Below are 26,783 nucleotides of genomic sequence, written 5' to 3' on the forward strand. Positions count from 1 at the left end.
AACATCTGCACAGCATTGCTATTTGCAGTCCTTAGTACTGTAGTAGGTGTAGGTTCCCGGAATTCGGTATCGGTACCCAACGGTACCTTTTTTTGGTACTTCTCTCTGTACAACTGAAATAAATATTTTTGTTATTAAAGAATGTTTACGCAATTTCAACATTGTTATTTATTTAGAAAATAGTCATTTATTGTTGTAACACACGACCACACAATATAAATTGCATGATTATCAACATTATCTGGTCATCCTCAGTAAATATGATCAAACCCCTCTGCCCTCGTTTGGTCTTTCCAAAGACCCAAGAGACGGGACAGTAATATATATATATATTTGTGGAAAAGGCTCCCTCTTGTCTAGTATATTACACTCTTGTACTTTATACTAAACATGTAAAGGTACCGAAGTTTGGTACAAATTGATTGTAGTAGTCGGGTGTACCCGTCGGTAGGGCCAAAAACGTTATTGCGATAAAATTATAAAATTATTTTCATATAACTCTATATCGATAATTATCGTCGATATAATGTCTCAAGTTTAATTAACTTCTTATGCCCGGCGCCGATGGACGGGCTATTAATAGACTTGTTTTGCTGCTGCGAATGTCTCGAGTGAGTCGAGTTGATGTCGTCATCAGTTAGCAGTTAGCCAGAGCAAGCGGTGTATCCCATGACAATGTACTAAATATCACCCTAAAATACTCTGTTCCGCCCCAATACATTGCAACGACGTCCACCGTATACCCCACACTACTATAACCGTGGCCTCAGAATTCACGCCACACACCCACTCGGCACGTAATCTATAAAATAGCGCCGTGCAAGCTAATGATCCTAGCCAGCCTTGTTTCCTATGCACTAAATATCACCCTAAAATACTCTGTTCCGCCCCAATACATTGCAACGACGTCCACCGTATACCCCACACTACTATAACCGTGGCCTCAGAATTCACGCCACACACCCACTCGGCACGTAAACAAAAAAATAGCGCCGTGCAAGCTAATTATCCTAGCCAGCCTTGTTTACTATTTTAGTCCTACCTCTCTACCCAGAGGTGCACCGCGGGTCTCCTTCCGCTGTCGGCCATCTCCTTCACTGATTGGTTGTTAGTGCGTGTGCTCATATCCAAGCTTGGAAAATCGATATATCGAAACTTTGCGACCACGTTTCATGTTTATTTCGAGGAAATAATTTATCGCGATAGTTATCGTTATCGTTTTATCGCCCAGCCCTACCGGTCGGCACTCGGTACTCTTAAAAGTACTGGGTTCGGTACCCAACCCTATTTGTCTCATACATTGCCAGTATCAGTATGTGCTTAACTCAGGCTCTAGTAAATGAGACCCTATCTGGTTTTGTGGTGTTGCCTTTGTTTAAGACTCACGTTTGAGATTCTACTACTAGGACCGATAGAAAGGAGTTACATTTATCTTAACTAAGTGAGGACTTGACTAATACTGCAACGTCATCCACAACGTCTCACTCGCTTGGTGACGGGCATAGTCGCATGTCAAGTGGTTGTTGAATTCACAATCCCTTCACCGCTCCGCTCGACCTCCAGGTCCTGGTGTTGGCGCCCACGCGAGAGATAGCGGTGCAGATCCACTCGGTGGTAATGGCCATAGGCTGCGCCATGGAAGGCCTGTCGTGCCATGTTTTCATCGGGGGCCGTCCGGTCAGCCAGGACAAAATCCATCTGAAGAAGTGCCACATCGCCGTGGGCTCACCAGGTCAGAGGTCAAACCCGACGTCAATAAATAAATAAAATTAATTAACCATGTACTGTCTTTTACTATTATTCTCCTACTAAGGAATCTGCCATGCCTATATTACTACCTACTATGCACTCAAGTCTGTAGCACTCAAGTTTGACACTTTTCGACGAACAATGTTACTGACCCTTAGCTGCCAGAGTTGTACCCTTCCTGCTGACTTGTTGTACACAACTTGTAAGTCTCTTTGGTTCAAGAGTTCTATGGGGCAAAAGTCCGCAAAACAAATGTTTGTATACGGCAGGAGTTCAATTACCCACCTCTTGCAAATCACTAGCTACGGAAAGAGGCTATAAGACCGCTTTAAAAAAGAAAAGTGGTTGGCGTCTGCCTCTATTGGATTCTCATAGGAGCGAGGAAGCATAGGATGAGTACTTAAAACTGACGTGTAATGTGTGGTTACAGATGGATCTTTGATTTGATTATTAATTAGACGGACACAAGGGAATGCTGTAGATTAATTGAATTTGATTGTGTATGTGGCTTTTACTTGTTTAATGTAGTGAAATTGTGTAGTTTGTTTTTGTATTTGGGCTTCAGGGTAGCTATACTGTTTCTGCCAGGTAACTGGCCACCCCACCCCCTACCCCCAGAGGTCCACAATGGAAATAAGCCTTTTGGCTTTATTGTGTTTTTAACCTTGATTTAAAAAAAAAAAATTATCTATGTATTCCTGCTGGGCAGTTTTATATGTATCTTTTATGAATGATCAAATACATTAAATCAATCAAGCGTTCAGCTAAATGACTAAATGTTAAAGGAAAACTCCAACATTTTGGGAAATTAGCTTATTTAACATCTTCCCTGGAGTTAGACAAGAAGATGCATACCTTTTTTGTCTCTGTGCGGGCATTTAGCTTTGGGAACAGTCGCTCCATTAGCGTAGCTTAGCTTCATCACTGGAAGTGAGGCAGGACAGTAGCCTGACGTTCCCTACAGGTTTGTTGATATTCTCATTCCTTCAAAGGATCCGAACCGATTGAAGTTTATGGATACCATGACTTAAAATCCTCTTACCTTGACGATTAAAAGCCTCCCCAATTTAGAAAACAGTAATCCAATGGCTGGTATTGATAATATACTACTAACTACTGGACGCTCGGAGCTAACCGGAGCTAACACAGAACATGATGGTAAAGCAAATACAATGACTTCCTTTCTGGGGTTTTCAAAATAAAAGTGCAACGTTTATAGCAGCGGAAAACGTTTATTTTGTACATTATCTAACGTTAACACGAACCTAAACTAACTTTAGGTTAAGTCATGGTTTCCATAAACTTCAATCGGTTCGGATCCTTTGAAGGAATGAGAATATCAACAAACCTGTAGGGAACGTCAGGCTACTGTCCTGCCTCACTTCCAGTGATGAAGCTAAGCTACGCTAACGGAGCGACTGTTCCCAAAGCTAAATGCACGCACAGAGACAAAAAAGGTATGTATCTTCTTGTCTAACTCCAGGGAAGATGTTAAATAAGCTAATTTCCCAAAATGTTGGAGTTTTCCTTTAAGAAATCAATGCAGGAAACTGAGTGGTGCCGTCGTAGTGTGCTTTCTAACCATGTTCTCTGTCTCGTGGTGGTGGTGTGTCTGCAGGTTCTAACCATGTTCTCTGTCTCGTGGTGGTGGTGTCTCTGCAGGTTCTAACCATGTTCTCTGTCTCGTGGTGGTGTGTCTGCAGGTTCTAACCATGTTCTCTGTCTCGTGGTGGTGGTGTGTCTGCAGGTTCTAACCATGTTCTTGGTCTCGTGGTGGTGGTGTGTCTGCAGGTTCTAACCATGTTCTCTGTCTCGTGGTGGTGTCTCTGCAGGTTCTAACCATGTTCTCTGTCTCGTGGTGGTGGTGTGTCTGCAGGTTCTAACCATGTTCTCGGTCTCGTGGTGGTGGTGTGTCTGCAGGTTCTAACCATGTTCTCTGTCGCCCCCTGGTGGTGGTGGTGGTGTGTCTGCAGGTCGCATCAAGCAGCTGATTGAGTTGGAGATGCTCTCCACCGCCAGCATCAGGCTGTTTGTCATGGATGAGGCTGACAAGCTGCTGGAGGAGGGAAGCTTCCAGGACCAAATCAAGTAAGAGGCACGCGTGTGTGTGCACTCTCTCTCTCTCGCTGTCTCACACACTCGGGATCTCTCTCTCTCTCTCTCTCTCTCTCTCTCTCTCTCTCTCTCTCTCTCTCACTATCTGTCTCTCTCACACACACTCAGGGTCTGTCTCTCACTCTCTCACACAGACTCAGGGTCTCTCTCTCTCTATTTCTCTCTCTCACACTCAGGGTCTCTCACTGTCTCTCACTCTCTCTCTCACACTCAGGGTCTGTCTCTCACTCAGGGTCTCACTGTCTCTCACTGTCTCTCTCTCTCTCTCTCTCTCTCTCTCTCTCACACTCAGGGTCTCTCTCTCTCACTCACTCTCACTCTCTCACTCAGGGTCTCTCTCTCTCTCTCTCTCTATCTCTCTCTCTCTCTCTCCCTCTCTCTATCTATCTCTCTCCCTCACACACACTCAGGGTCTCTCACAGTCTCTCTCTCACACTCAGGGTCTCTCACTCACTCACTCACTCACTCACACACACTCTCATACAGATACTAACAGCCTCTTCCTCCGCATCTCTCTAGCTGGATCTTCTCCTCTCTACCGGTGAACAAGCAGATGCTTGCGCTCTCGGCCACCTACCCAGAGTCCCTTGCTCAGCACATGGCCCGCTACATGAGGGAGCCCACCTTCGTCAGACTCAACCCCAACGACCCAGGACTCATAGGCAAGCGCCCCCTCACTGAGACCTGACTCATTATTGATTTGTATAGTTCTTGGTCTCCACTACTGCGGTGGTCAAGTGTGCGTGTGAGCCAGTCACTGGCCCACTATCATATTAGTCTAAACTGAGGTAGGATTTTGACTTATAAGATACCTTTAATTAAGTAGTAAGAGTCTTTGAATTGCCCACACCACCACTTATGTTATTATGAATGTGGTGGAATGATTCAGGTGTGCTTGAATGAAGACCTTCTGTGCTTGAATGAAGACGCTGTGTGTTTGGGCGCCCTCTTCCAGGTTTGAAGCAGTACTACAAGCTGGTGCGCTCCCATGCCTTACCTCACCAGGTGTACCAGGAGAAGGTGGAGCACCTGCTAGAGCTGTTCAGTAAAGTGCCTTTCAACCAAGCCCTGGTTTTCTCCAACCTACACACAAGGTGACCGTAGATTCAGTACATACCCGCATACAGGTATCAGCACTCGGAAGAGGGACACACAACCATCTGCTATTGAGGATCCACTGTGATCATAGGGACACACAACCATCTTTCATTGAGGATCCACTGTGATCATAGGGACACACAACCATCTTTCATTGAGGATCCACTGTGATCATAGGGACACACAACCATCTTTCATTGAGGATCCACTGTGATCATAAGGACACAACCATCTTTCACTGAGGATCCACTGTGATCATAGAGACACAGAACCATCTGCTATTGAGGATCCACTGTGATCATAGGGACACACAACCATCTTTCATTGAGGATCCACTGTGATCATAGAGACACACAACCATCTTTCATTGAGGATCCACTGTGATCATAGGGACACACAACCACTGTGATCATAGGGACACACAACCATCTTTCATTGAGGATCCACTGTGATCATAGAGACGCACAACCATCTTTCATTGAGGATCCACTGTGATCATAAGGACATACAACCATCTTTCATTGAGGATCCACTGTGATCATAGAGACACACAACCATCTTTCATTGAGGATCCACTGTGATCATAGGGACACGGAACTATCTTTTTATTGAGGATCCACTGTGATCATAGAGACACACAACCATCTTTCATTGAGGATCCACTGTGATCATAGGGACACACAACCATCTTTCATTGAGGATCCACTGTGATCATAGAGACACACAACCATCTTTCATTGAGGATCCACTGTGATCATAGGGACACACACCCATCTTTCATTGAGGATCCACTGTGATCATAGGGACACACAACCATCTTTCATTGAGGATCCACTGTGATCATAGGGACACACAACCATCTTTCATTGAGGATCCACTGTGATCATAGGGACACACAACCATCTTTCATTGAGGATCCACTGTGATCATAGAGACACAGAACCATCTTTCATTGAGGATCCACTGTGATCATAGGGACACAGAACTATCTTTTTATTGAGGATCCACTGTGATCATAGGGACACAGAACTATCTTTTTATTGAGGATCCACTGTGATCATAGGGATATAGAACCATCTTTCATTGAGGATCCACTGTGATCATAGGGACACGGAACTATCTTTTTATTGAGTATCTGCTGAGTTTCTGTTGTATACAGGGAGAACTCGATGAAAAGTAAATTTATAACTTGGGTGAACCGTCGCTGTATGTGTCCTGATATGTCCACTCTCACAGGGCCCAGCACTTGGCAGACGTCCTGTCCTCCAAAGGCCTGCCTGCTGTCTGCATTTCAGGTGAGAGGGGCGCTTGGTATGACTGGTGGTGTAACGTCATCTGAGGGGAGAGGGGGGCTTGGTATGACTGGTGGTGTAACGTCATCACAGGTGAGAGGGGGGTTTGGTATGACTGGTGGTGTAACGTCATCACAGGTGAGAGGGGCGCTTGGTATGACTGGTGGTGTAACGTCATCACAGGGGAGAGGGGGGCTTGGTATGACTGGTGGTGTAACGTCATCACAGGGGAGAGGGGGGCTTGGTATGACTGGTGGTGTAACGTCATCACAGGGGAGAGGGGGGCTTGGTATGACTGGTGGTGTAACGTCATCACAGGTGAGAGGGGGGCTTGGTATGACTGGTGGTGTAACGTCATCACAGGTGAGAGGGGGGCTTGGTATGACTGGTGGTGTAACGTCATCACAGGGGAGAGGGGGGCTTGGTATGACTGGTGGTGTAACGTCATCACAGGGGAGAGGGGGGCTTGGTATGACTGGTGGTGTAACGTCATCTGAGGGGAGAGGGGGGCTTGGTATGACTGGTGGTGTAACGTCATCACAGGTGAGAGGGGGGTTTGGTATGACTGGTGGTGTAACGTCATCACAGGTGAGAGGGGCGCTTGGTATGACTGGTGGTGTAACGTCATCACAGGGGAGAGGGGGGCTTGGTATGACTGGTGGTGTGCAGTGTTGGGCAAGTTACTTTTAAAAAGTAACTAGTTACAGTTACTAGTTACTTCTTCCAAAAAGTAACTAAATTACTTACTCAATTACAAATTATAAAAGTAACTAGTTGCTTCAGAAAGTAACTATTGCGTTACTTTCAAGTAATTTTTTTTACATAAACAACATACACAAATCAAAACTATTTTAATGTTGCTGTGGGACAAAGTGAGACTAGCCTCCAATCAAATGCCATGTATGTAGATAGTAATTATATGTGTATATAGTGGATCATACAAACACAATAGATGTTTTGGAACTTGTATGTATTGCCCCTCAACAGGCCACAACTGGGCAACATTAAATTATGCTTGTTAAGCACTATACCAAAAATAAATAACATATATACTGATTGATTGAACATTTTAATTAACAGATTGCAGAATGGGTACAGTACAGCTCAATACACACAATTGTTAAGGGGATGCAGATCAGAGAAAGACTTTCGTCTTGTTTACATCAGGTCCCTCATTTTCAATTCATGACATTTATGACATACACAACATACAGATATAAGAATCTAATCTAATCATCTAAACAAATCTAATCATGACATTTAAGACATGCATGACATACAGATATATATATCTGACTCTGAGCACCTGAAGACTGTGCTATTAAACCAGGAAGTGCAACACTGTCAGCAGAGTAGAGCCTCCACTACTGCAGTGTCCTGCACTGCAACACAACTAACACAAGAGTGAACAAAAAACGCTCATGGACCCGCTGTCTGTCATTGACTGCTCACTTGTGTTGTTCGTTGGATTCATTTTGGATTATTTGGGCTCGCCAAACAAACTGGCAAAACGTACACGGACCCGCGGTCTCACGTTGACTGAACTCGCTTGTGTTGTCGCTGTGTCAGACTCTGGAGGCACCCGCCCACCTCTACCTCTGATTGGCTTACCATGACATTTTACTCAACCTCAACCAATCGCGCTGAGGTTGGCTGAGAAGAACAGTATGCCTCTCGACGCAGAGATCTGTCTGATGACATTTTTTGGCAGTAACGGTACCGGCGTTATTAAGATTGGAAGAGTAATCAGTTAGATTACTTGTTACTGAAAAAACGAACGCTGTTAGTAACACCGTTATTCCCATCACTGGTGGTGTGTAACGTTGAGTTCATACATTTATGGAAAGGATTCATAGTCGGCATGGCTAGTAATATAATAATAAATGCTGGTTGTCTCAATCTTCTGTGTTAACTGACGTATTCTCTCATAAATGCTTGCCAAAGGGTGGGATGACTGGGCTGATGGGAGCCTTTGGTCACAATTTGATTGAGTTCAAATGACATTTTGCTCCTCACAGGCCTCCACTATGATGAAGCTACCGCATTGTTGTCAAGGAAACGTTGTTATGTCTAGACCATTGTTTTCTAAAGACCTTGACTGGCCCTCGGGAAGAGGCATTTCTGGTTTCTGACTGTTCACACCATGAAGAGCAGCAGCCTGACTGTTCACACCATGAAGAGCAGCAGCCTGGCTGTTCACACCATGAAGAGCAGCAGCCTGGCTGTTCACACCATGAAGAGCAGCAGCCTGACTGTTCACACCATGAAGAGCAGCAGCCTGGCTGTTCACACCATGAAGAGCAGCAGCCTGGCTGTTCACACCATGAAGAGCAGCAGCCTGACTGTTCACACCATGAAGAGCAGCAGCCTGGCTGTTCACACCATGAAGAGCAGCAGCCTGACTGTTCACACCATGAAGAGCAGCAGCCTGGCTGTTCACACCATGAAGAGCAGCAGCCTGGCTGTTCACACCATGAAGAGCAGGAGCCTGGCTGTTCACACCATGAAGAGCCGCAGCCTGGCTGTTCACACCATGAAGAGCAGCAGCCTGGCTGTTCACACCATGAAGAGCAGCAGCCTGGCTGTTCACACCATGAAGAGCAGCAGCCTGGCTGTTCACAGCATGAAGAGCAGGAGCCTGACTGTTCACAGCATGAAGAGCAGGAGCCTGACTGTTCACACCATGAAGAGCAGGAGCCTGACTGTTCACACCATGAAGAGCAGCAGCCTGGCTGTTCACACCATGAAGAGCAGCACCATGAAGAGCAGGAGCCTGACTGTTCACACCATGAAGAGCAGCAGCCTGACACTCGCAGAGAAAATAGAGCAGACGCCGAAACGTATCGCCACGACCCGGCTGTGGAGCTCCGCACCACGGTGCAGCTGGTATGAGCGGTGCTGTTGGTTAACATGAGCACCGAAAGCTGGCTGGCTGGCAGTTCGGGGCGTTTCAGTGTCCGGTGTGTCTCTGGTAAAACTTTAACAAGAATTTCTCCTGGACTCTGGAGAAGCCAAAGGTGCGAGATCCCAATCGATGTGTAATGGGATCGTATGGTACTACTAGTGGGTAGGGCGTGGCACTAACACTCCCAGGGTTAGGGGTTTGATTCCCACTTATACTAAAACATGTTGGCACTCACGGTCCTGTAAGGTTTAAATAAAAAGCGTTCCTATATGATCATGTGTGTTCTGTACAGGTGGTCTGAGTCAGGACGAGAGACTGGAGGCCATGTCCAAGCTGAAGCAGTACCAGTGCAGAGTTCTCATCTCTACTGACCTGGTGAGAGACACACACGCCATCTGATTTACTATGTTAGTTTCGCTCTGCTAATAAGACTCTATAAGAACTCATTTGAAAATTACAATAGAATTGGAATGTGTTAAAAAAATAAATAATCTATATGTAATCAAAGGCAATTTACCTGCCTCAAGCCCCACCCTCTTTTCTTTATCCTCCAATTACGGCTGTTGCTTAGGTAAGCAACAGTTGTGATTGGAGGATCAAGAAAAATGTATTAGTCGACATAATCGACGACGTCGATCATAAAAACTCGTCGATGCGTCGCATTAAAAAATAAATAATAAATCTTTATTTTTTTTTGCACCACCTATCTTTGTGAAAGTGGCTTCTCAGCTCTGGTCCAGCTGAAGACAAAGCAGAGGAACAGATTGGACATTGAGCATGACCTCAGAGTTGCTTTGTCTACCATCACCCCAGACTTTGAGACTCTTGTCAGGAGCAAACAACATCCCCAGTTATCCCATTAGTTCCCTGGGATGTCAAGCTAAGAAGTCTGCTAAGAAGGATATATTATTTATTATTTATTATTTTATTTCATTGTGTTTTTAGCCCTAGTTGCACTTTTGTTGCAACCCCAGTTATCCCATTAGTTCCCCCAAACTTACTGTCGGTCTGTTATGTTAAGCTAAGAAGTCTGCTAAGAGCCCGGAAAAGGAGCCACGCCCACAGGAAGCAGAGATGGAGGGTGTGACAGAAATAATCGTTAGATTAGTCGACTAATCGAAAAAATTATCGACAGATTAGTCGACTACCAAAATAATCGTTAGTTGCAGCCCTACTGGGGCTTGACATTTTAAATTGTTAGAATACAAAATGACTACAGTATGTTGTATCCCAAGGTTACCAATATCTTGGCCAGCTAAAGTTATGCTCACTCAATGTTTATTTAAGCTAGAAACTGAATCGACAAGAGAAAGTTCACATAGGCTAGATCAGTGGTTCCCAAAGTCGGGGTCGCGACCCAAAGGTGGTCCGCGAGCAGCCACGGGAGGGCCGCGAGATGATTTCCCATATGGTTTTATATTAACTTAATAAATAAACAAAAACGGAAAATCTACTTATTTCAACGAACATGTCAAACTAAATAAAATATTATACACATAAAACGCTGAAAACGACCGAAGCAACAATAGTATTTTAATGAGGCTATTATTATTATCATTATTATTTTGCAACAAGTTAGCCCTCTCATAAATAACACATATAAATGAATAACTAACTTGAACTAACTTAATAGGATTTAAGTGATATTTGGCTTAAAAAATCGGTCGCCTGGCAAAAAAAAAAAAAAACTGACGATGTGCATTGGGCCGCGGCTCTCTGACGCCTTATTTTCTGGGTCCCGGCCTGAAAAGTTTGGGAACCCCTGGGCTAGATCAGGGGTCTGCAATTAAGTTTGGCCTCGGGCCAAATCTTTTCCAAGCCATTATATGGCGGGCGAGAACCAAAACCAATGGCTAATTTAATAAATTGATAGTGAAAACATTTAAACTCTGACAGACCACCATATAACTAAGACATACATCTGTGGCGCAGAGAATTGATCAAAATAAACAAGCTGCATAGGTGGCATAATAAACTGTAAACAAGCAGTTTTTTCTACTTTACATTATTATATTGTATATAATAAATGTTTGCATTGAACATTATACCTTTAGTCTTTTTGCCATTTTATTATAAAACCAGAGACAAGCGCCTCTCTCCATCGGTCTATCCATCCTACAACCAGTGCGTCTATCTGACGGCCCGTTCTGTGGAGTGGACTGGACTATTGAGAAACTATAGGAATTTGCCATTGGTTCTCCTAGTCCACGTGACCATTTCTAGCATTTCCATTGGCTATAGTGACATACATAGATATATGATAAATTGATAGATACAGCTGATTAGATGCAGTCCAGAGAAAACAACCAATCTAGATATTTCAAGATTCTATTCTTTATTTCTGTGCACTGACTGAGAGATACACTACATTTTTTGATGATAATCGAAGCGACTAAGCAAGTCTTTATCACAAAGGGATCCAAAGATATTTAATGTTTTGCAAAACATGTCTAATGTTGCGCCCGGCTTTAGAGGGTTAAAAGCCTAATTGTATTTTTAAGTTAATGAATGTCTCGTTGTAATTCTTATATACCTAATGTATCGTGTTTTCTTGATGCGTATTCAGCTTTTTTTGCTCCGATTTGACGTTGGTTTAATTGCATTGTTACTATTCACAACAGTTTGAATGACTTACTGAACTGGTGTTTTAATTTCATACCACACTGCTTGTTTGCCGCACTGCATTTTTCACCGATCATCCAATACATTGTTGGAAAGTTGAATTTGCTGCCTTTTGATCGTCACCACACTCAACCTATTGCGTGTTTGGGGTCTGGAGTTACTAGATGAAATAGTTTCACCAGGTGCTGTCCACTGACTTTGTTCATGTTGAGCAAGCGCTGCATTGCACCTCACTGCTTACCTGTTATTCACTCTCTCAACATGGATAAAACAAAGTATAATAAACATTCTTTAGGTGGTGGTAGTTTCTCTGTTTGGACATTATAGCTTAAATATATAGCCTAGCCAATAGTCTGTCTGATATATATATCAACATATTCTCAAAATAATCTGACAGGCCAGATATTATTGCTGGTGGGCCAATTTGTCGACCACTGGGCTAGATGTTAATTATTTGAGAATGTGGAATACCTGAACGCACTACTTCTGTCATTTATTATACTTTTCTTTTTCTTTTTTATTATTATTTTTTATATTTATAAATGTTTCGGCGCAGCCGACATTGTGCTCGTCACCAACGCAAGAGACACCGGGTTCGACTCCGGCTGTCCGCATTGCCTCCGGCTTGGGCCAGTCGTCATACTAACTCAATTGGCAGAGTTAGCGGGTGGAAGTCGATGGGTGGTAATCTGGACGTTGTGGACAGCGACTCCTACAGGTCGGTTGGGGACGCCTGCACAGCAGAGACAGGAAATGGCGGGGGTAGTGTGAGCCTCCCACACGTTACACCTCGCCAATGAGAGTCCGCGCTGGCAGGTGAAAAGACGTGACAGGCTGCCTCCTCGTGTATCGGAGGGGACACGTGAAGGCTTCTATCCTCCCTACAACCCGCCAGTGGGGGGCATATGCGAGCAACATTCAAGACAGGGGACAGGTGAATTGGCACAGTGGAATTGGAATGGGAGAACAAATTAAAAAAAATAGGAGAAAAAAGTGTGTGTGTGTGGGGGGGGGGGGGGTTTCGGGGAGTTGGATATGGAGTTAGCATAACTTTATATTTATTAATAATCTGTCGGCCCTAGGGGGGAAGACCCATGTATGTTGAATCCTCATTAATAGCATGTAAAGCTTTAATGTTGAAATGTATTGAGAATTTGACTCATTTCAGCCGATTCACATTTGAAAAGAGACAATTGTGGGAGCCCCGCCACAAATCACTGCTGTTCACCATCAGTTTAGACTCCCTGTGTCTGTCTGTCACTCTCAGACTTCCAGGGGAATCGACGCAGAGAAGGTCAACCTGGTGATAAACCTGGATGTGCCTCAGGACTGGGAGACCTACATGCACCGCATCGGACGGGCCGGGCGCTTTGGTTAGTCCCCTAGAACGCTCAGTTACCATCCATCATCTAGAACAGGGGTTCTCAAACTTTTTTATACCACAACCCCATTTTATTTATGATTTTGTTTGGCGACCCCACACTTAACACTTTGACTGCCACGCTGTTTGCGCATTGTGTTGTGAGGGTGCCAGCCTTATAGTAGTTTCCGCGGTCGTTTCACTATGTTTGCGAAGCTGTGTGTGTTCTGTATTACAGCTGTGGGGACATGGTGTGGCTCATTTTGACAAACGTTACTTGTAGTGCAAGATGGGAATAGTTTGTTTCCACACGCTGTAGTTTGTAGTTTATTACACGCTAAACATCACGCATTTCCAAGATAATCCAGTCTTTTTTCATAGATCGCGAGATAAAACGCGTTATGTGCAATAAGCCCAAACCGTTCTGGCTGATCCCATGAAACTCCAAATACTCCCAAATCAAAGTTATATGACATGTATATATATATACCATCACAAAATCATCAAGGGGGGGGGGGGTCGTTTTAACTCAAAACTCTGATCATGTTTTTCGTCCGGTGAAACACAGGACTGTGATCGTTAGAAAAACACGTTTCAGATTCGGTAAAATAGACATCCGTACCTTACCTTGGCCGGAAGGTATTCCAATAAGAATAATTCCAAGTGATCGCATCGCCATCACGATTACCAGTGTATGTCTATACACGTTTCGATGGTCAAATACGCTTATACAACGGAATTCCTAGGCGCGCACTGTGGATTTCTGTCCCAGCAGAAGGAGGGGCCACTAACCGAGGGGAAAATGAAAGTGAAGCTGACTATCACCCCCAAGCCATTGCAGTTCAGACACTGACGATACTGCCACCTGGTGATAGTCGATCAGAATGCAGTTCTAATGTGTGGGGACGTGCCTAAATGATGCAGATCGCTCCCGGCAGGTCTGTAGAGCAGGGATAAAAGTAAAAAGATCAAACGATCCAAAAACTAGTTTTTGGCAATGAACGCTTGTCGGCCAAAAACGTAATGTCGATTTTGGCACAGAATGTGTTAATGTATTGCATAATTTCAACGTATAATTAAGGAATATCAAAGTAAAAGCACACGTTGTTGAACTTGATCATGGATATTTATTAGAACATTTATTACAGCACTATGTTATCAATACACATTTATAAAACTAGGCATATTTTGCCAAAATATGTTGCCAGAACATTACAAAAAAAATGTATTGATATATTTTCTTTACTTGCCAATGCGCGACCCCACTGTCGCCTACCTCTTTGGGTCGCGACCCGTAGTTTGAGAACTGTCGATCTAAAATAAGGAGAAATGGATGTCATGCTTTAAGCCATCCATTTTGTCATCTCTTTTCATTAAACGGCTTACCTGCTGTTCTGTCGGGTATTAGAGGTGTTTTGCAGCACCAAGGAACACAGCCTAGTCTTTTTGTTTTGTTTTTTTTGTCTGTATTCTCCGTGTCTTCGTCAGACCAGCTCTTAAGCCTCTTGAGTCTCTGCTGGTTTGTCCCAACAAGCAAGGTCAATATGTTCCTAATCACCTGCCTTTTGATGATCATAATTATGTTGACCTTCGCGCGTGTCGCTTGAGAACCTGAATATAGCCTCCCTCCAGTTATGAATGAGTGCTCATGGTGAGTGTGCTCTCCCTTTGTTGGCAGGCACCCAGGGGCTGGCGGTGACCTACTGTTGCCATGGCGAGGAGGAGAACAAGATGATGGCCATCGCTCAGAAGTGCAGCTTGACTCTGTCTGTCCTGCCATGTGAGTCCTGCCCACATGTCTGGCAACGACCTGAACGCATAGAAACATGGAATAGTCATTAATTTGGTGATTATGTGTAAAAAGAATCCCCATCTTCTTGGGTGTGTTTTTGTGTTACTATTGGTAATCTAAACTCCTCCGTCCTCTCAGCTCCCATAGAGCCGGGGCTTATGGAGGAAGGCTGTGACTGGGATGTCTCTGTAGTGGCCTCAGCTCCAGGGGCCACCGCTCAACTCTTCCCCAGGACGGAGAAGCGGAGACGGGCCAAGACTGAACGCCCGGCCCCTGCCTCCTCCAGGGACCAGGATTCTGAATCCGTCTACCCAGAGGACGCTGAACCAAGACAGCCGGGCAAGAGCCAACACACACCCAGGTTAGGGACTAAGGGTGAAAGGAATACCAAAAAAGTAACCCCCCCCACCAGGGATGTGCCCTTAGCCTCCCCTGGTGCGGCCGTGGAGAGTCCCGGGGCCTCTCAGGCTCCTACTCGCAAGGAACTGCAGGAGGCCCTGCCTAAGATCCCCCCGCTCAGCTCCTTCAAGAGCCAGAGGTCAAGGTGGGTGACGTTTGAAGAGGCGGAGCTGGACTTCCAGAGCTTCATCAACGAAGGGCTGGGGAGATCGGTGGAGGTCATCCGGCAGTTCGGAGGTCAAGGAGAGGACGACGGCCAGAACGGGCACCAGGAGTCTCACATGCTCCACGACGACGGAGAGCGCCCGCTCACAAACACGCACATGCTGCGGACCGGCGGGCCTCCTCCTCCACGACATTCTCCCAGGTCGACGTCTGGCTCTTCGAGCTCCTGCTCCGACATGGAGGAGGAGGACCGGCAGGCTGACGAGTCGCTGGGGAGCTCGGATCAGACCAGAGAAGCCGAGCACCGAGTGTCCACCCGGCCTCAGGCCGCACCTGAGCGCACATCCGTCGTGGCCGAGCCAGAGGCGGCTCCGCCCGCTAGAACCACAGCTCACAGTCCGTCCGTTCCCCAGCGCAGCCCCCAGACGGGACCGGACGGGGACCGGCAGACGGGAGGCGGGGCTCCGGCGCGGACCGGTCGTAAAGAAGGGAAGAAGACGGATAGAAGTGTTCAAAAGGAGAGCAAGGATGTCTCTGATTGGAGAGCGAAGCAGAGAGAGAGGGAAAGGGATGAAATGATTGAAGTGGAAGAGATGGAGGAAGAAGAAGAAGAGGAGGAGGATGAGGAGGATGAAGGTGGTAACGAGGGGTACTGGAGGGCATACTACAGAGCCTGGGAGAATTACTACGCCTCCATGCACCCCCCTTGCCCGCAGGGTTACCATAGCTACTATAGTCAAGCTCACAGCTGGATGGCGGCCTATCGCATGAATGCCGTCTACATGCAGGAACTGCTCAAACACTGACCGGCCCGTGGAATTATTTACTGGGACTGTCGGCCACGCTCTCTTTAACAGTAACTATAATGGTAAATGTCTAAAACATCTGAAATAGTGCGTACAGATATGCGTTTATAAATCATGAATACATGGAGGATATTAAACGTTTATAAATCATGAATACATGGAGGATATTAAACGTTTATAAATCATGAATACATGGAGGATATTAAACGTTTATAAATCATGAATACATGGAGGATATTAAACGTTTATAAATTAAACGTTTATAAATCATGAATACATGGAGGATATTAAACGTTTATAAATTAAACGTTTATAAATCATGAATACATGGAGGATATTAAACGTTTATAAATTAAACGTTTATAAATCATGAATACATGAAGGATATTAAACGTTTATAAATTAAACGTTTATAAATCATGAATACATGGAGGATATTAAACGTTTATAAATCATGAATACATGGAGGATATTAAACGTTTATAAATCATGAATACATGGAGGATATTAAACGTTTATAAATCATGAATACATGGAGGATATTAAACGTTTATAAATCATGAATACATGGAGGATATTAAACGTTTATAAATCATGAATACATGGAGGACATTAAACGTTTATAAATCATGAATACATGGATGATATTAAACGTCTAAATGTCCCCTGTAAGCATGATTTTGGAGGAAGGAAGTTCTTTGAACTAAACCGTTGCACTTCTTGGTCTTTGAATTCATATTTAAAGGACATTCCAAATCGGTTATTACAGACACTCTAGCTTTGTAATACTAAATCAATATATTGTGCTGTCAATTAATGGGGGGGGAAAAGGTTTCCACCAAATGGCACATGAATGTATGTATTCAATGTTGTTTTATACTCTCCAATAAACAAGGTATCATTTTGTTGAACTGTCTTGTCTGATTTAGTTGACAAATGCAAAGAGATTTTTGTTATTGATTCATGAGGTGGTTTTATTCACAAACTTTCAATCACCTGCATTATGTTCATTAAAGCCCCGATATGGGATTTTCTTTTTACCATATCAACATGGAGTATATTCACATACACTGTAAATAATAAAAATAAAAAAGGAACTAGCTGAATATATTGTGTATGAAATGACAAAGCTAAAAAAAATTGTTTGATGTAAATAAGCTATCACTGAATCTGAAAAAAAAACTAGATTCTTGTTTTTGGTGGTGGGGGCCGTGGGGCCACTGATGGAGCCGTTTGATACATTCTAACACAAGATAACAGTGTATTTACCCCCCACCCTTTTGATGCTCATATAAACACATTGGATGGAGTTGTTTGAAACGACCAGCCGCCAGGGTTATCTGAAGAGAGTGGGGGGGGGGGCACACACAGTTGTGTAATCTCAACGAGGCCCCTCAGCAGGACACATCAAGGTCAGACTGCAGACAACACTGGCTGCTGATTGCAGGCCAAGCAGCTATAGTAAACCACTGTTTACTGAATCAGCACTGGGAAGTACACTTTATAGACACCCTTCAACAGATTCGTTTAAAACTCTAGTATTGCACTCAAATCTTTATTTGGCCTTTTAAGTGGCTGGTCTCGAGAAGATGCCGATCTAATGTCTGAGGGTTGTGGCTCGTGTCTGGCCACAAGATGACGTCCAGCTCTTCATTTCAAAGGGAAGTCGTCATGCTGAACTGTATAGGCTACTTGTTTCATCTGACACGTATTGGATTCCTCTTTAAAGCACACACAGGTGAATGATTGCTTTATGTGAACACTCAAACGGCCCGAGACGTGGATAAAGAGAGAAAAACACCGTTGCAACTTGTAAGGCAACACGTCTGCCGAAGCCTTCGTTATTATGAGAGGAACCGGGAATCGGTCGAAATAATGGATGAGAGCGCGGATGCGTTTTGGAACAACATAACAACCGCGCACAGCCAGACGCATGTAACCACGGTGTTCCTCGTGTTCAACTGCGTGGTGCTGACCTTAACCTTTCTCCTGGGTTTGCCGGGGAACCTGTTGGTGTGCTGGGTGGTCTACAGAACCAGGAGTCTGCAGACGGCCAACAACGCGCTGCTGGTCAACCTGGCCGCCAGTGACCTGCTGAAATGTTCCCTGGACACCCCGCTGCTGCTCGTCTCCATCATCCTGCGGTGCGAGGTGTCGGCGTCTCTCTGCGCCCTGCAGCAGTTCACCTATGCCCTCTGCAGCTGCGTGCAGCTCCTCACGCTGGTCGGCATCAGCGTGGAGCGCTTCCAAGCCATCGCCTTCCCGTTCCGCACCGAGAGGAGGAAGGCGAGGATTCGCGTTTGGATCCTGTCCATTTGGGCGTGCGGGCTCATCCTGGCCGTCGTCTCGCTGACCCTCTCCAAACGCGCCCACTCGTACATGCTCTGTCGGCGGCGGCGGCACCGCGACTGGGACTATTATTCTGTCGAGCAACCCGACTATTATATTATAGATCCATTCGGAACGTATGTGCTGGTGCCGATGTGGGGCTGTTCTCTGACCCTCATTGTCGTCCACTACGTGCGGATATTCAAAGTAGTCAGGCAGCACAGACAGAAAGTGTTCGACAGCGGCATCCAGCTGAGGCCGACGGCGGCGCGGCACGTCTGGAGCTGGCTGGGTCTCACCGCGGGATCAGCACCACGGACAGCGCCGCCGCCAGGGCTCCGGTCTCTGGGTCTCACCGCGGGATCAGCACCACGGACAGCGCCGCCGGCAGGGCTCCGGTCTCTGGGTCTCACCGCGGGATCAGCACCACGGACAGCGCCGCCGGCAGGGCTCCGGTCTCTGGGTCTGAACTCCAGCTACCAGCAGCAGCGGCCTCGGTGCACGGTTATCACAGTGGCCGAGGCCAATTCCTCCCGTGCGGCCAGTTCCCCAGAAAGCGTCCCACGGTGCAGACCTCCAGAGATAGTGGGGGCCGTGTGTCTGCTGACCCCGTGCGCCTTGGAGCGGGGGAAGAAGCGCATGGAGGGGAAACTGGCCCAGCGCTTTGGGTACATCATCATCGCGTTCACCCTCTTCTGGATGCCAATGGTGGTGATGACGCTGCTGATCAACATCGTCTCAGGTCACGGAGCTGACGCGGTGAGTGTTGTTGTTATGTCACGTGCACCGCATCCATTTAACCATGCAATCATTAATAATAATAATAATAATAATAATAATAATAATACATTTAATTTGTATTGCACTTTTTCTTCGCTGGGATCGCAACGTGCTACAGGGTTAAAACATAGTTAAAAAATAAAAAAGTATTAGTAAAAAAATAAAATACAGAATAAAAATAAGATACAAATAGAACATAGTTAAAAACATAGTATAAACAGACAATTTAAAACAACCGCACAAGAAATGAAATAATAATATATAAAAAAAAAAAAAAAAAAAAAAAAAAGGCTAACAGTCAAAGGCCTTTTTAAACAGATTTTTTTCGGGCCTGCTTTAAAAGAGTCCAGCAGGCTCTGTGGTGCCCTCAGCTGGATGGGGAGGCTGTTCCACAGGCTGGTGCAGCCGTGCAGAAGGCTCGGTCACCCATGGTGCAGAGCCGGGTATTGGGGACCTGAAGGAGCAGGCTACCTGCAGATCATTGTGATCAAAGCAGTTAGTTCCCATAGTGTATAAAGTGCATGGATTTATTTGATATAATCGTCATGGAGGAATGATTAGAAAATAAAAACCTGGAAAGACTAGTGTATTAAAATGTTCTGTCCCATGCCCCCTACACACGCGCACACACACACACACACACACACACTTTGCTTCCTCTTTTCTAGTTCCTCATGGAACTGGAGACGTCGGCCATGGTGCTGACCTGGGTGCCTGCCGCAGTGGACCCCATCATCTACAGTCTGCTCACCCGACAGTTCCGCTCCGAGTTCAGAAAGATGCTCTCCTCCATCCATGGCTGTCCACTGAGCCTGAGGGGGGAGCACAGGCCTGGACTGACCACCTAGCCTTCTGCTCACTGGACTAACTATCCTGCTGCTCACTGGACGAACTACCTAGCCTTCTGCTTACTGGACGAACTAGCCTTCTGCTTACTGGACTAACTAGCGTGCTGCTCACTGGACTAACTATCCTGCTGCTTACTGGACTAACTAGCCTTCTGCTTACTGGACTAACTATCCTGCTGCTCACTGGACGAACTACCTAGCCTTCTGCTTACTGGACGAACTAGCCTTCTGCTTACTGGACTAACTAGCGTGCTGCTCACTGGACTAACTATCCTGCTGCTTACTGGACTAACTAGCCTTCTGCTTACTGGACTAACTAGCCTTCTGCTTACTGGACTAACTAGCGTGCTGCTCACTGGACTAACTATCCTGCTGCTTACTGGACTAACTAGCCTTCTGCTTACTGGACTAACTATCCTGCTGCTCACTGGACGAACTACCTAGCCTTCTGCTTACTGGACGAACTAGCCTTCTGCTTACTGGATTAACTAGCGTGCTGCTCACTGGACTAACTATCCTGCTGCTTACTGGACTAACTAGCCTTCTGCTTACTGGACTAACTATCCTGCTGCTTACTGGACTAACTAGCCTTCTGCTTACTGGACTAACTATCCTGCTGCTTACTGGACTAACTAGCCTTCTGCTTACTGGACTAACTATCCTGCTGCTTACTGGACTAACTAGCCTGCTGCTTACTGGACTAACTATCCTGCTGCTTACTGGACTAACTAGCCTGCTGCTTACTGGACTAACTATCCTGCTGCTCACTGGACTAACTAGCCTTCTGCTTACTGGACTAACTAGCGTGCTGCTTACTGGACTAACTAGCCTGCTGCTCACTGGACTAACTAGCCTGCTGCTTACTGGACTAACTATCGTGCTGCTTACTGGACTAACTAGCCTGCTGCTCACTGGACTAACTATCCTGCTGCTTACTGGACTAACTAGCCTGCTGCTCACTGGACTAACTAGCCTGCTGCTTACTGGACTAACTAGCCTGCTGCTTACTGGACTAACTAGCGTGCTGCTTACTGGACTAACTAGCCTGCTGCTCACTGGACTAACTATCCTGCTGCTTACTGGACTAACTAGCCTGCTGCTCACTGGACTAACTAGCCTGCTGCTTACTGGACTAACTAGCCTGCTGCTCACTGGACGAACTATCCTGCTGCTTACTGGACTAACTAGCCTTCTGCTTACTGGACTAACTAGCCTGCTGCTCACTGGACTAACTAGCCTGCTGCTTACTGGACTAACTAGCCTTCTGCTTACTGGACTAACTATCCTGCTGCTTACTGGACTAACTAGCCTTCTGCTTACTGGACTAACTATCCTGCTGCCTACTGGACTAACTACATAGAAAAGGCCTGTCTAAATAAATGGACACACACACACACACACACGCACACTATCCATAGTCACACACTCACAAAACAGAGTCAGAGCTGTGAGAAGAACAGAAGCCCACAGGTTTGGTATTTGTGGCAGATATAGATGTTTTATCAGGCGTTTCACAGTCGGGACACAAGACAAGGTCATAAATTATATCTTAAACACCTGACAGGGTACACACAGCAGTAGTCTGCACAACGACAAGAGGCAGAGGACGGGAAAACAAAAGAGAGAAAGAGAAACTGATGACTGAGCAGAGGAAAAAAGACGTTCAAAGGAGAGAGAAAACGAGAGAGAGAAAGAAAGAGACCAACACAATCACAGACCTGTTTTAGTCGTTTGTAAAGAGAACACAATCATTTGACACTATGAGAGACGTCGACAAAAGCATTTTGATGACAAGTGTCCAACGCGATCAGAGCTCCGTCTTGAAAGAAGAAATCGTGGAATACAGATTTTAGTTGTCATCTATTTGAACAAAAAACGAAAGAAAAAAAAGAAACGGGGAACCTCTTTTCTGTCATACCCTTGTTATGTTACAAATCTATATATCAAGAATATGAAGTCAATGTGTAGAACTCCTCTTTAAAGTTGATTCTAATAAATCTCTGCCCATCTGTGCTGTATTTATTTATTTGTTTTCCACTTGAGGCTGATTTACCTACAGTTTCACTAGATGCTACTACTGGATCTAAGTATCCTTACAGTGCTAAATAGCTAGCAACAGAGTACTAAGTCACTACCAGTAATACCACAGAGGTAATGCATCCTGATCCGACTCATAGTTGGAACACTTTTGGCTTTCTTTGGGTTGGTACGATCCCCAGAATTAGTGCACACTACTCGAACACAATGTCATGGTAGCATGGACCCCCGAGATCCTGTGTCTTGGCCGTCTCTGTGTTCTAGTTCAACTTATATATCGACCAAGGAGCGCTGTCTTTCTGTGCTAGGCTCTGACGTTGCCTCCCAGTGACCTCCCTCTGGACTCGAGTCTAACTCTGGTGTTTGAGAGGAAACATACCAGTAGGGAGGGGGGGGGGGATTGTAAAGAGGTCGTGGGGTCACGGGACCTGGAGTGCCAAAGGTTAGCGGTGGTTCTAGGTCGAGAGGAGATGATGGTGGGATACTGTGAATTAGGAGTACAGACAAAAACACCATGTGCACTTGGTGGCAGAGGTGGCTCAGTGACTGTCCTCCGTTCCACGTCTCCGCGGTCACCATGACGACAGACATCCCAGCTTCAAGTTGTCCAGCGAGAACAAAAACAAATGGCATCTAATGACCGGGGGGTGAAGAGACAGAAAGTACAAACACCAAGTTTCCTAACCACATCGAGACACATACCCAACAACTTCTGAAAAATGCCAGCTGAGTTTCTGGGGAGAAAAACGACTAAAACGACTACCGAAAGCATATTGTCGTTCACACAGGAGGGAGGAATACAACAGGACAACAACAAGAGAGAGAGAGAGGAAGAAAGAAAGAAAGAAAGAAAGAGAGAGAGAAGAGCTTCAAAGGTTCTGCCAAATGATGGGCAAATATTACAAAATATTCTATTAACAATATTCACAAAGAACCCTGGCTCAGGACAGATCCATGTCAGAAATTCTCAGCGAACGCCTTGTGCTTTTTGTCAATTGTGGTGATTGTAGTTGAAAATATTCTTCTTCCATCTTTTTTGGTATGCAAGAATTGAGTACCTTGAGGTCCGTTGGGCTATGAGAGCCGAGAGAGAAGAGAGAAAGGAAAAATTCAGCAACGGAGGGGAATACGAACAGAAAACAATTGTATTTTCCACTTAAATAAAACAAAACGATAAAACAGGCACATGTTGTGTAAAAAGGCTTGGAGCTGAGAATTTTGGACCGAAGCGTGTACAATGAACCCCTCAGAGTGGCAGCTAATCAAATATACTGGATACCAAGCCACAGAGACTTCCAGAATAGTTCAAAACACAAGTTGAGTTTCCCCATTCACTTTGCACGCACGCACGCACGTGCACACACACACACACCTCCTACCCACAAGCACACAATTTATCTAACAAACTAGCACGCGCTCACATACATACATTCACAAATATGAAACTCACTAGTAATTCTGTCACAGACACACCATTACATCATATCATCTCTTTTTAAATAATCTTCACTAGAGTGGAGTTAACGTTGTACCCGAAAGGAAATGGTGATAGTCATCTATCAATATAGACAAGTGGACCAAAATGACACGAAACATAACATAGGGGCAAGTCAAATCGTTGGAAAATGTTTTCTTTAGATAATTCTACTTATCTTTCACTCCTTTCATGATCCCCTATACTGTATATGTCTAAAAAATACCACACAGGTCCAACTCAAAATCAAAACGAAACGTAAAAAGGTGCTTTGTGCGCATCAGTGACACATGACTTACTCCTGTTTAGAATGTCTCTTCAAAGGGCGACACTTTGGAGACACACGCTCTCTCGCACACACCCTCTCATCACATCTAAAACCGATTAGACAACAAGATGCTAGTTCCCATTCACACGCACACCCAGCCGCACACATGAATAGACTGTACTGTATCTAAAAGCCGTTCTCCGTCTGTACAGGGAGTCCATGTCATTATAGTACATGTCCACCAGAGGGCAGGCTCCACCGCCGCCAGACCAGGGGGCTACAAAACGCCCTCCTCCTCTTTGTCATGCCCAGCTCTCCTATGTCCCTCTTGTCCGTCCTATGGCAATGAGTCCGTCTCTCCTTTACTGTCCTGTCCATTTGTCCTTCTGCGTGACCTGCCTTGCTCCCCGGCCTTCACAGTGCCGACACCTTCACAATGTTCTGGTGGGCGGGGCCCGGAGGAGGCTGGCCGCCGCCCTCCGGAGTGGTCGCGGGCGGCGTGGGAATGCTGATGATCGCCGTGGTGATGTGGCCACTCTGGCAGTTGAGGGGCGTCTGCTCGTCCACGCGCATGTTCAGACTGGAACGACTAGAGAACAGAGAGAGAGAAAGAGAGAGAAGGGGTGGTTGGGGGGTACAGGGGTGAGTATTTCATCTGTTTTTGAGCATTCCAAGGACTTATTTACCCAATGAGTTACCTTCTCCCTTAGGCTCTAGAGGTATGATAGGGCTCATAGGTATGATAGGGCTGATAGTTATGATAGGGCTGATAGGGCTGATAGGGCTGTGACCATAATGGCTTTCTTCTTACTGTGGTGAAGAAGCAACATATTCCCAAGGCTTTAGAAATTCGGGCGTCCTAGCATCACAGGGGAGAGGGAGAGGGGAGTTACAGGTACGGGCATGGTAATAGTAGAAAGAGATACATATAGACAATAAAACTATACTAAAGATATAAATAAGCAGTGAAAACTATATAATTAACTCTGAATATAAGAATATGAGCAGGTAAACAGTGAAATCAAAGGTGCAGATGAGGGTCTGTATCTGTATGCCCTATCAGTTGTATTATACGTTATAATAAATAATATGGGCAATAAAACACTTGAATCTGAATATATATAGTATAAGTAAGTAAAGTAAACTGTAGACACGGGTGCAGTATACATAAGGTACCCTAAGTGGCATGATATATGTCATACGTTGTAGTCTGTGCAGTTTAGGTCATAAGAGTCAGACACACTTAAGTTATCAGACATTCCTAGTAGTTCTCGAGTTCTGCTGCCGTTAGTTTGTTAGTTATTATACTTCATGGTCTGTTTATGCTATTTAAAAACAGTTCATTGCTTTGGAAACTAGACAAAAGGAAATTAAATAGTTAATCAAACTTGTAATCATTTAATTTGAGTTTAATGAATTCAACTTAAAGGGAACTCAGAAATAAATGGATGATCTTTTGGGAAAACATGCGTTCTTAATGAGAAATGATCACCACGATAAAATGAACAGAAGCATAATTCTACACCAGGGTAGTAAGATTCAGGGCCAGAGCTGTTACTGGGACGCTCGTTCTCTTCCCTACAGGCCTGTCTGGCATCTGGCTCCATCCTCCTGTTTAGTGGGAGGGGAGCGTACGCCGTACGCTATGCCGACACACACACACAGTCGAAAGGGAGACGGAAGCTCCGTTTTGACCAAAACTATCCTGAACTTTTAGTCGCAGGAACTACATTTCACGGTACATTTAGTTCCTTCAGCCCACTGACACATGGACGTCTCCACGCCGCGGTTTAAAGAGCCGCGAAGATCGAGAGAATTTGTCCGCCGATGTGTGAACGAGGTCTGTCTCACTGGAACACACAATCTTCTCTGATCGGATCTTTGTGATCACAGTTAAATGTACAGACAAGTGTTTCCTGCATACTCTTTGCAGGAATTTGCAACAGACCCGCTCAATGCACCGGCAAGTCACAGGAGTCCAGATCACTCGTATTTCCAAAACTAGTAGATTGTTGATCTTCTCTGTGACCGGGTTTCCTAGTAATAAGTAATAGCAATAGCATTTCCTGGTTGAAAGCAGATGACATTGGAGACTGAAATGCTGCAAGTGTTCAACCAGAGTGTTCACCACCACCAACGTTCCTGCACTTGAGTCGTCTGGCAATCAGAAAATTCCCGGGTTCGATTCTGGCTCTTCCCGGCAGACATACATTTGCATAGAATAATAGGCAAGAGTAAAATAGAATAGACAGAATAAAATAGTGCAGTGCAATCGAATAGTTCTCACCTACAGTACAACAATCACAGTCTGGATGCAATGAGTCCAAGCAGCAGAGTGTATTAACCCTTTCACTACCACACTACAGAAGGTTAACCTTTCACTACCACACTACAGAAGGTTAACCTTTCACTACCACATTTTCTGTAGTGTGGTTGTGAAAGGGTTAACCATTTGTCGTGTTACAGTGAAATGGTTAACCTTCTGCATTGTCGCAGTGAACGGGTTAACCCTTTGGTAGTGTGGTAGTGAAAGCACAAGCGAAGCAATGTCGATCTAAAGACAGATGATAGATAAATAGGCCTAATTTTCGGTCATTGGTGGATGTCATGGCCCTGCGTGTTGTGTCAGGTAATGGACTGATGGATGCCATGGCCCCGCGTGTTGTGTCAGGTAATGGACTGATGGATGTCATGGCCCTGCGTGTTGTGTCAGGTAATGGACTGATGGATGTCATGGCCCCGCGT

At 45.3% G+C, this 26,783-nt stretch overlaps 2 protein-coding genes across 2 annotated transcripts in view; both read left to right on the forward strand.

Moving 5' to 3' along the window:
• ddx20 (DEAD (Asp-Glu-Ala-Asp) box polypeptide 20) overlaps nucleotides 1-16,496 on the forward strand; it is a 30,999-nt gene extending 14,503 nt beyond the window's left edge. Inside the window, exons 3-11 of the mRNA XM_084332979.1 lie at nucleotides 1,564-1,732; nucleotides 3,723-3,837; nucleotides 4,384-4,526; nucleotides 4,820-4,958; nucleotides 6,199-6,257; nucleotides 9,452-9,534; nucleotides 13,049-13,154; nucleotides 14,820-14,921; nucleotides 15,072-16,496. Coding sequence (XP_084189105.1) covers nucleotides 1,564-1,732; nucleotides 3,723-3,837; nucleotides 4,384-4,526; nucleotides 4,820-4,958; nucleotides 6,199-6,257; nucleotides 9,452-9,534; nucleotides 13,049-13,154; nucleotides 14,820-14,921; nucleotides 15,072-16,303 — 2,148 coding nt within the window. The 3' untranslated portion in view covers nucleotides 16,304-16,496. The remainder of the gene's footprint in view (nucleotides 1-1,563; nucleotides 1,733-3,722; nucleotides 3,838-4,383; nucleotides 4,527-4,819; nucleotides 4,959-6,198; nucleotides 6,258-9,451; nucleotides 9,535-13,048; nucleotides 13,155-14,819; nucleotides 14,922-15,071) is intronic.
• A 1,682-nt stretch (nucleotides 16,497-18,178) lies between these two features.
• Nucleotides 18,179-20,259, forward strand: LOC311244133 (uncharacterized protein; the record flags this gene model as incomplete). Its single annotated transcript, XM_084333543.1, has 2 exons — nucleotides 18,179-19,390; nucleotides 20,080-20,259. The coding sequence occupies 2 exons, from the start codon at nucleotides 18,179-18,181 to the stop codon at nucleotides 20,257-20,259; spliced, it is 1,392 nt and encodes a 463-aa protein (XP_084189669.1).
• Between the last annotated feature and the right edge of the window lie 6,524 nt (nucleotides 20,260-26,783).

The sequence above is a fragment of the Notolepis coatsorum genome (assembly GCF_963971535.1).
Source record: "Notolepis coatsorum genome assembly, chromosome: 17".
In the NCBI taxonomy this organism is placed as follows: Eukaryota; Metazoa; Chordata; class Actinopteri; order Aulopiformes; family Paralepididae; genus Notolepis; species Notolepis coatsorum.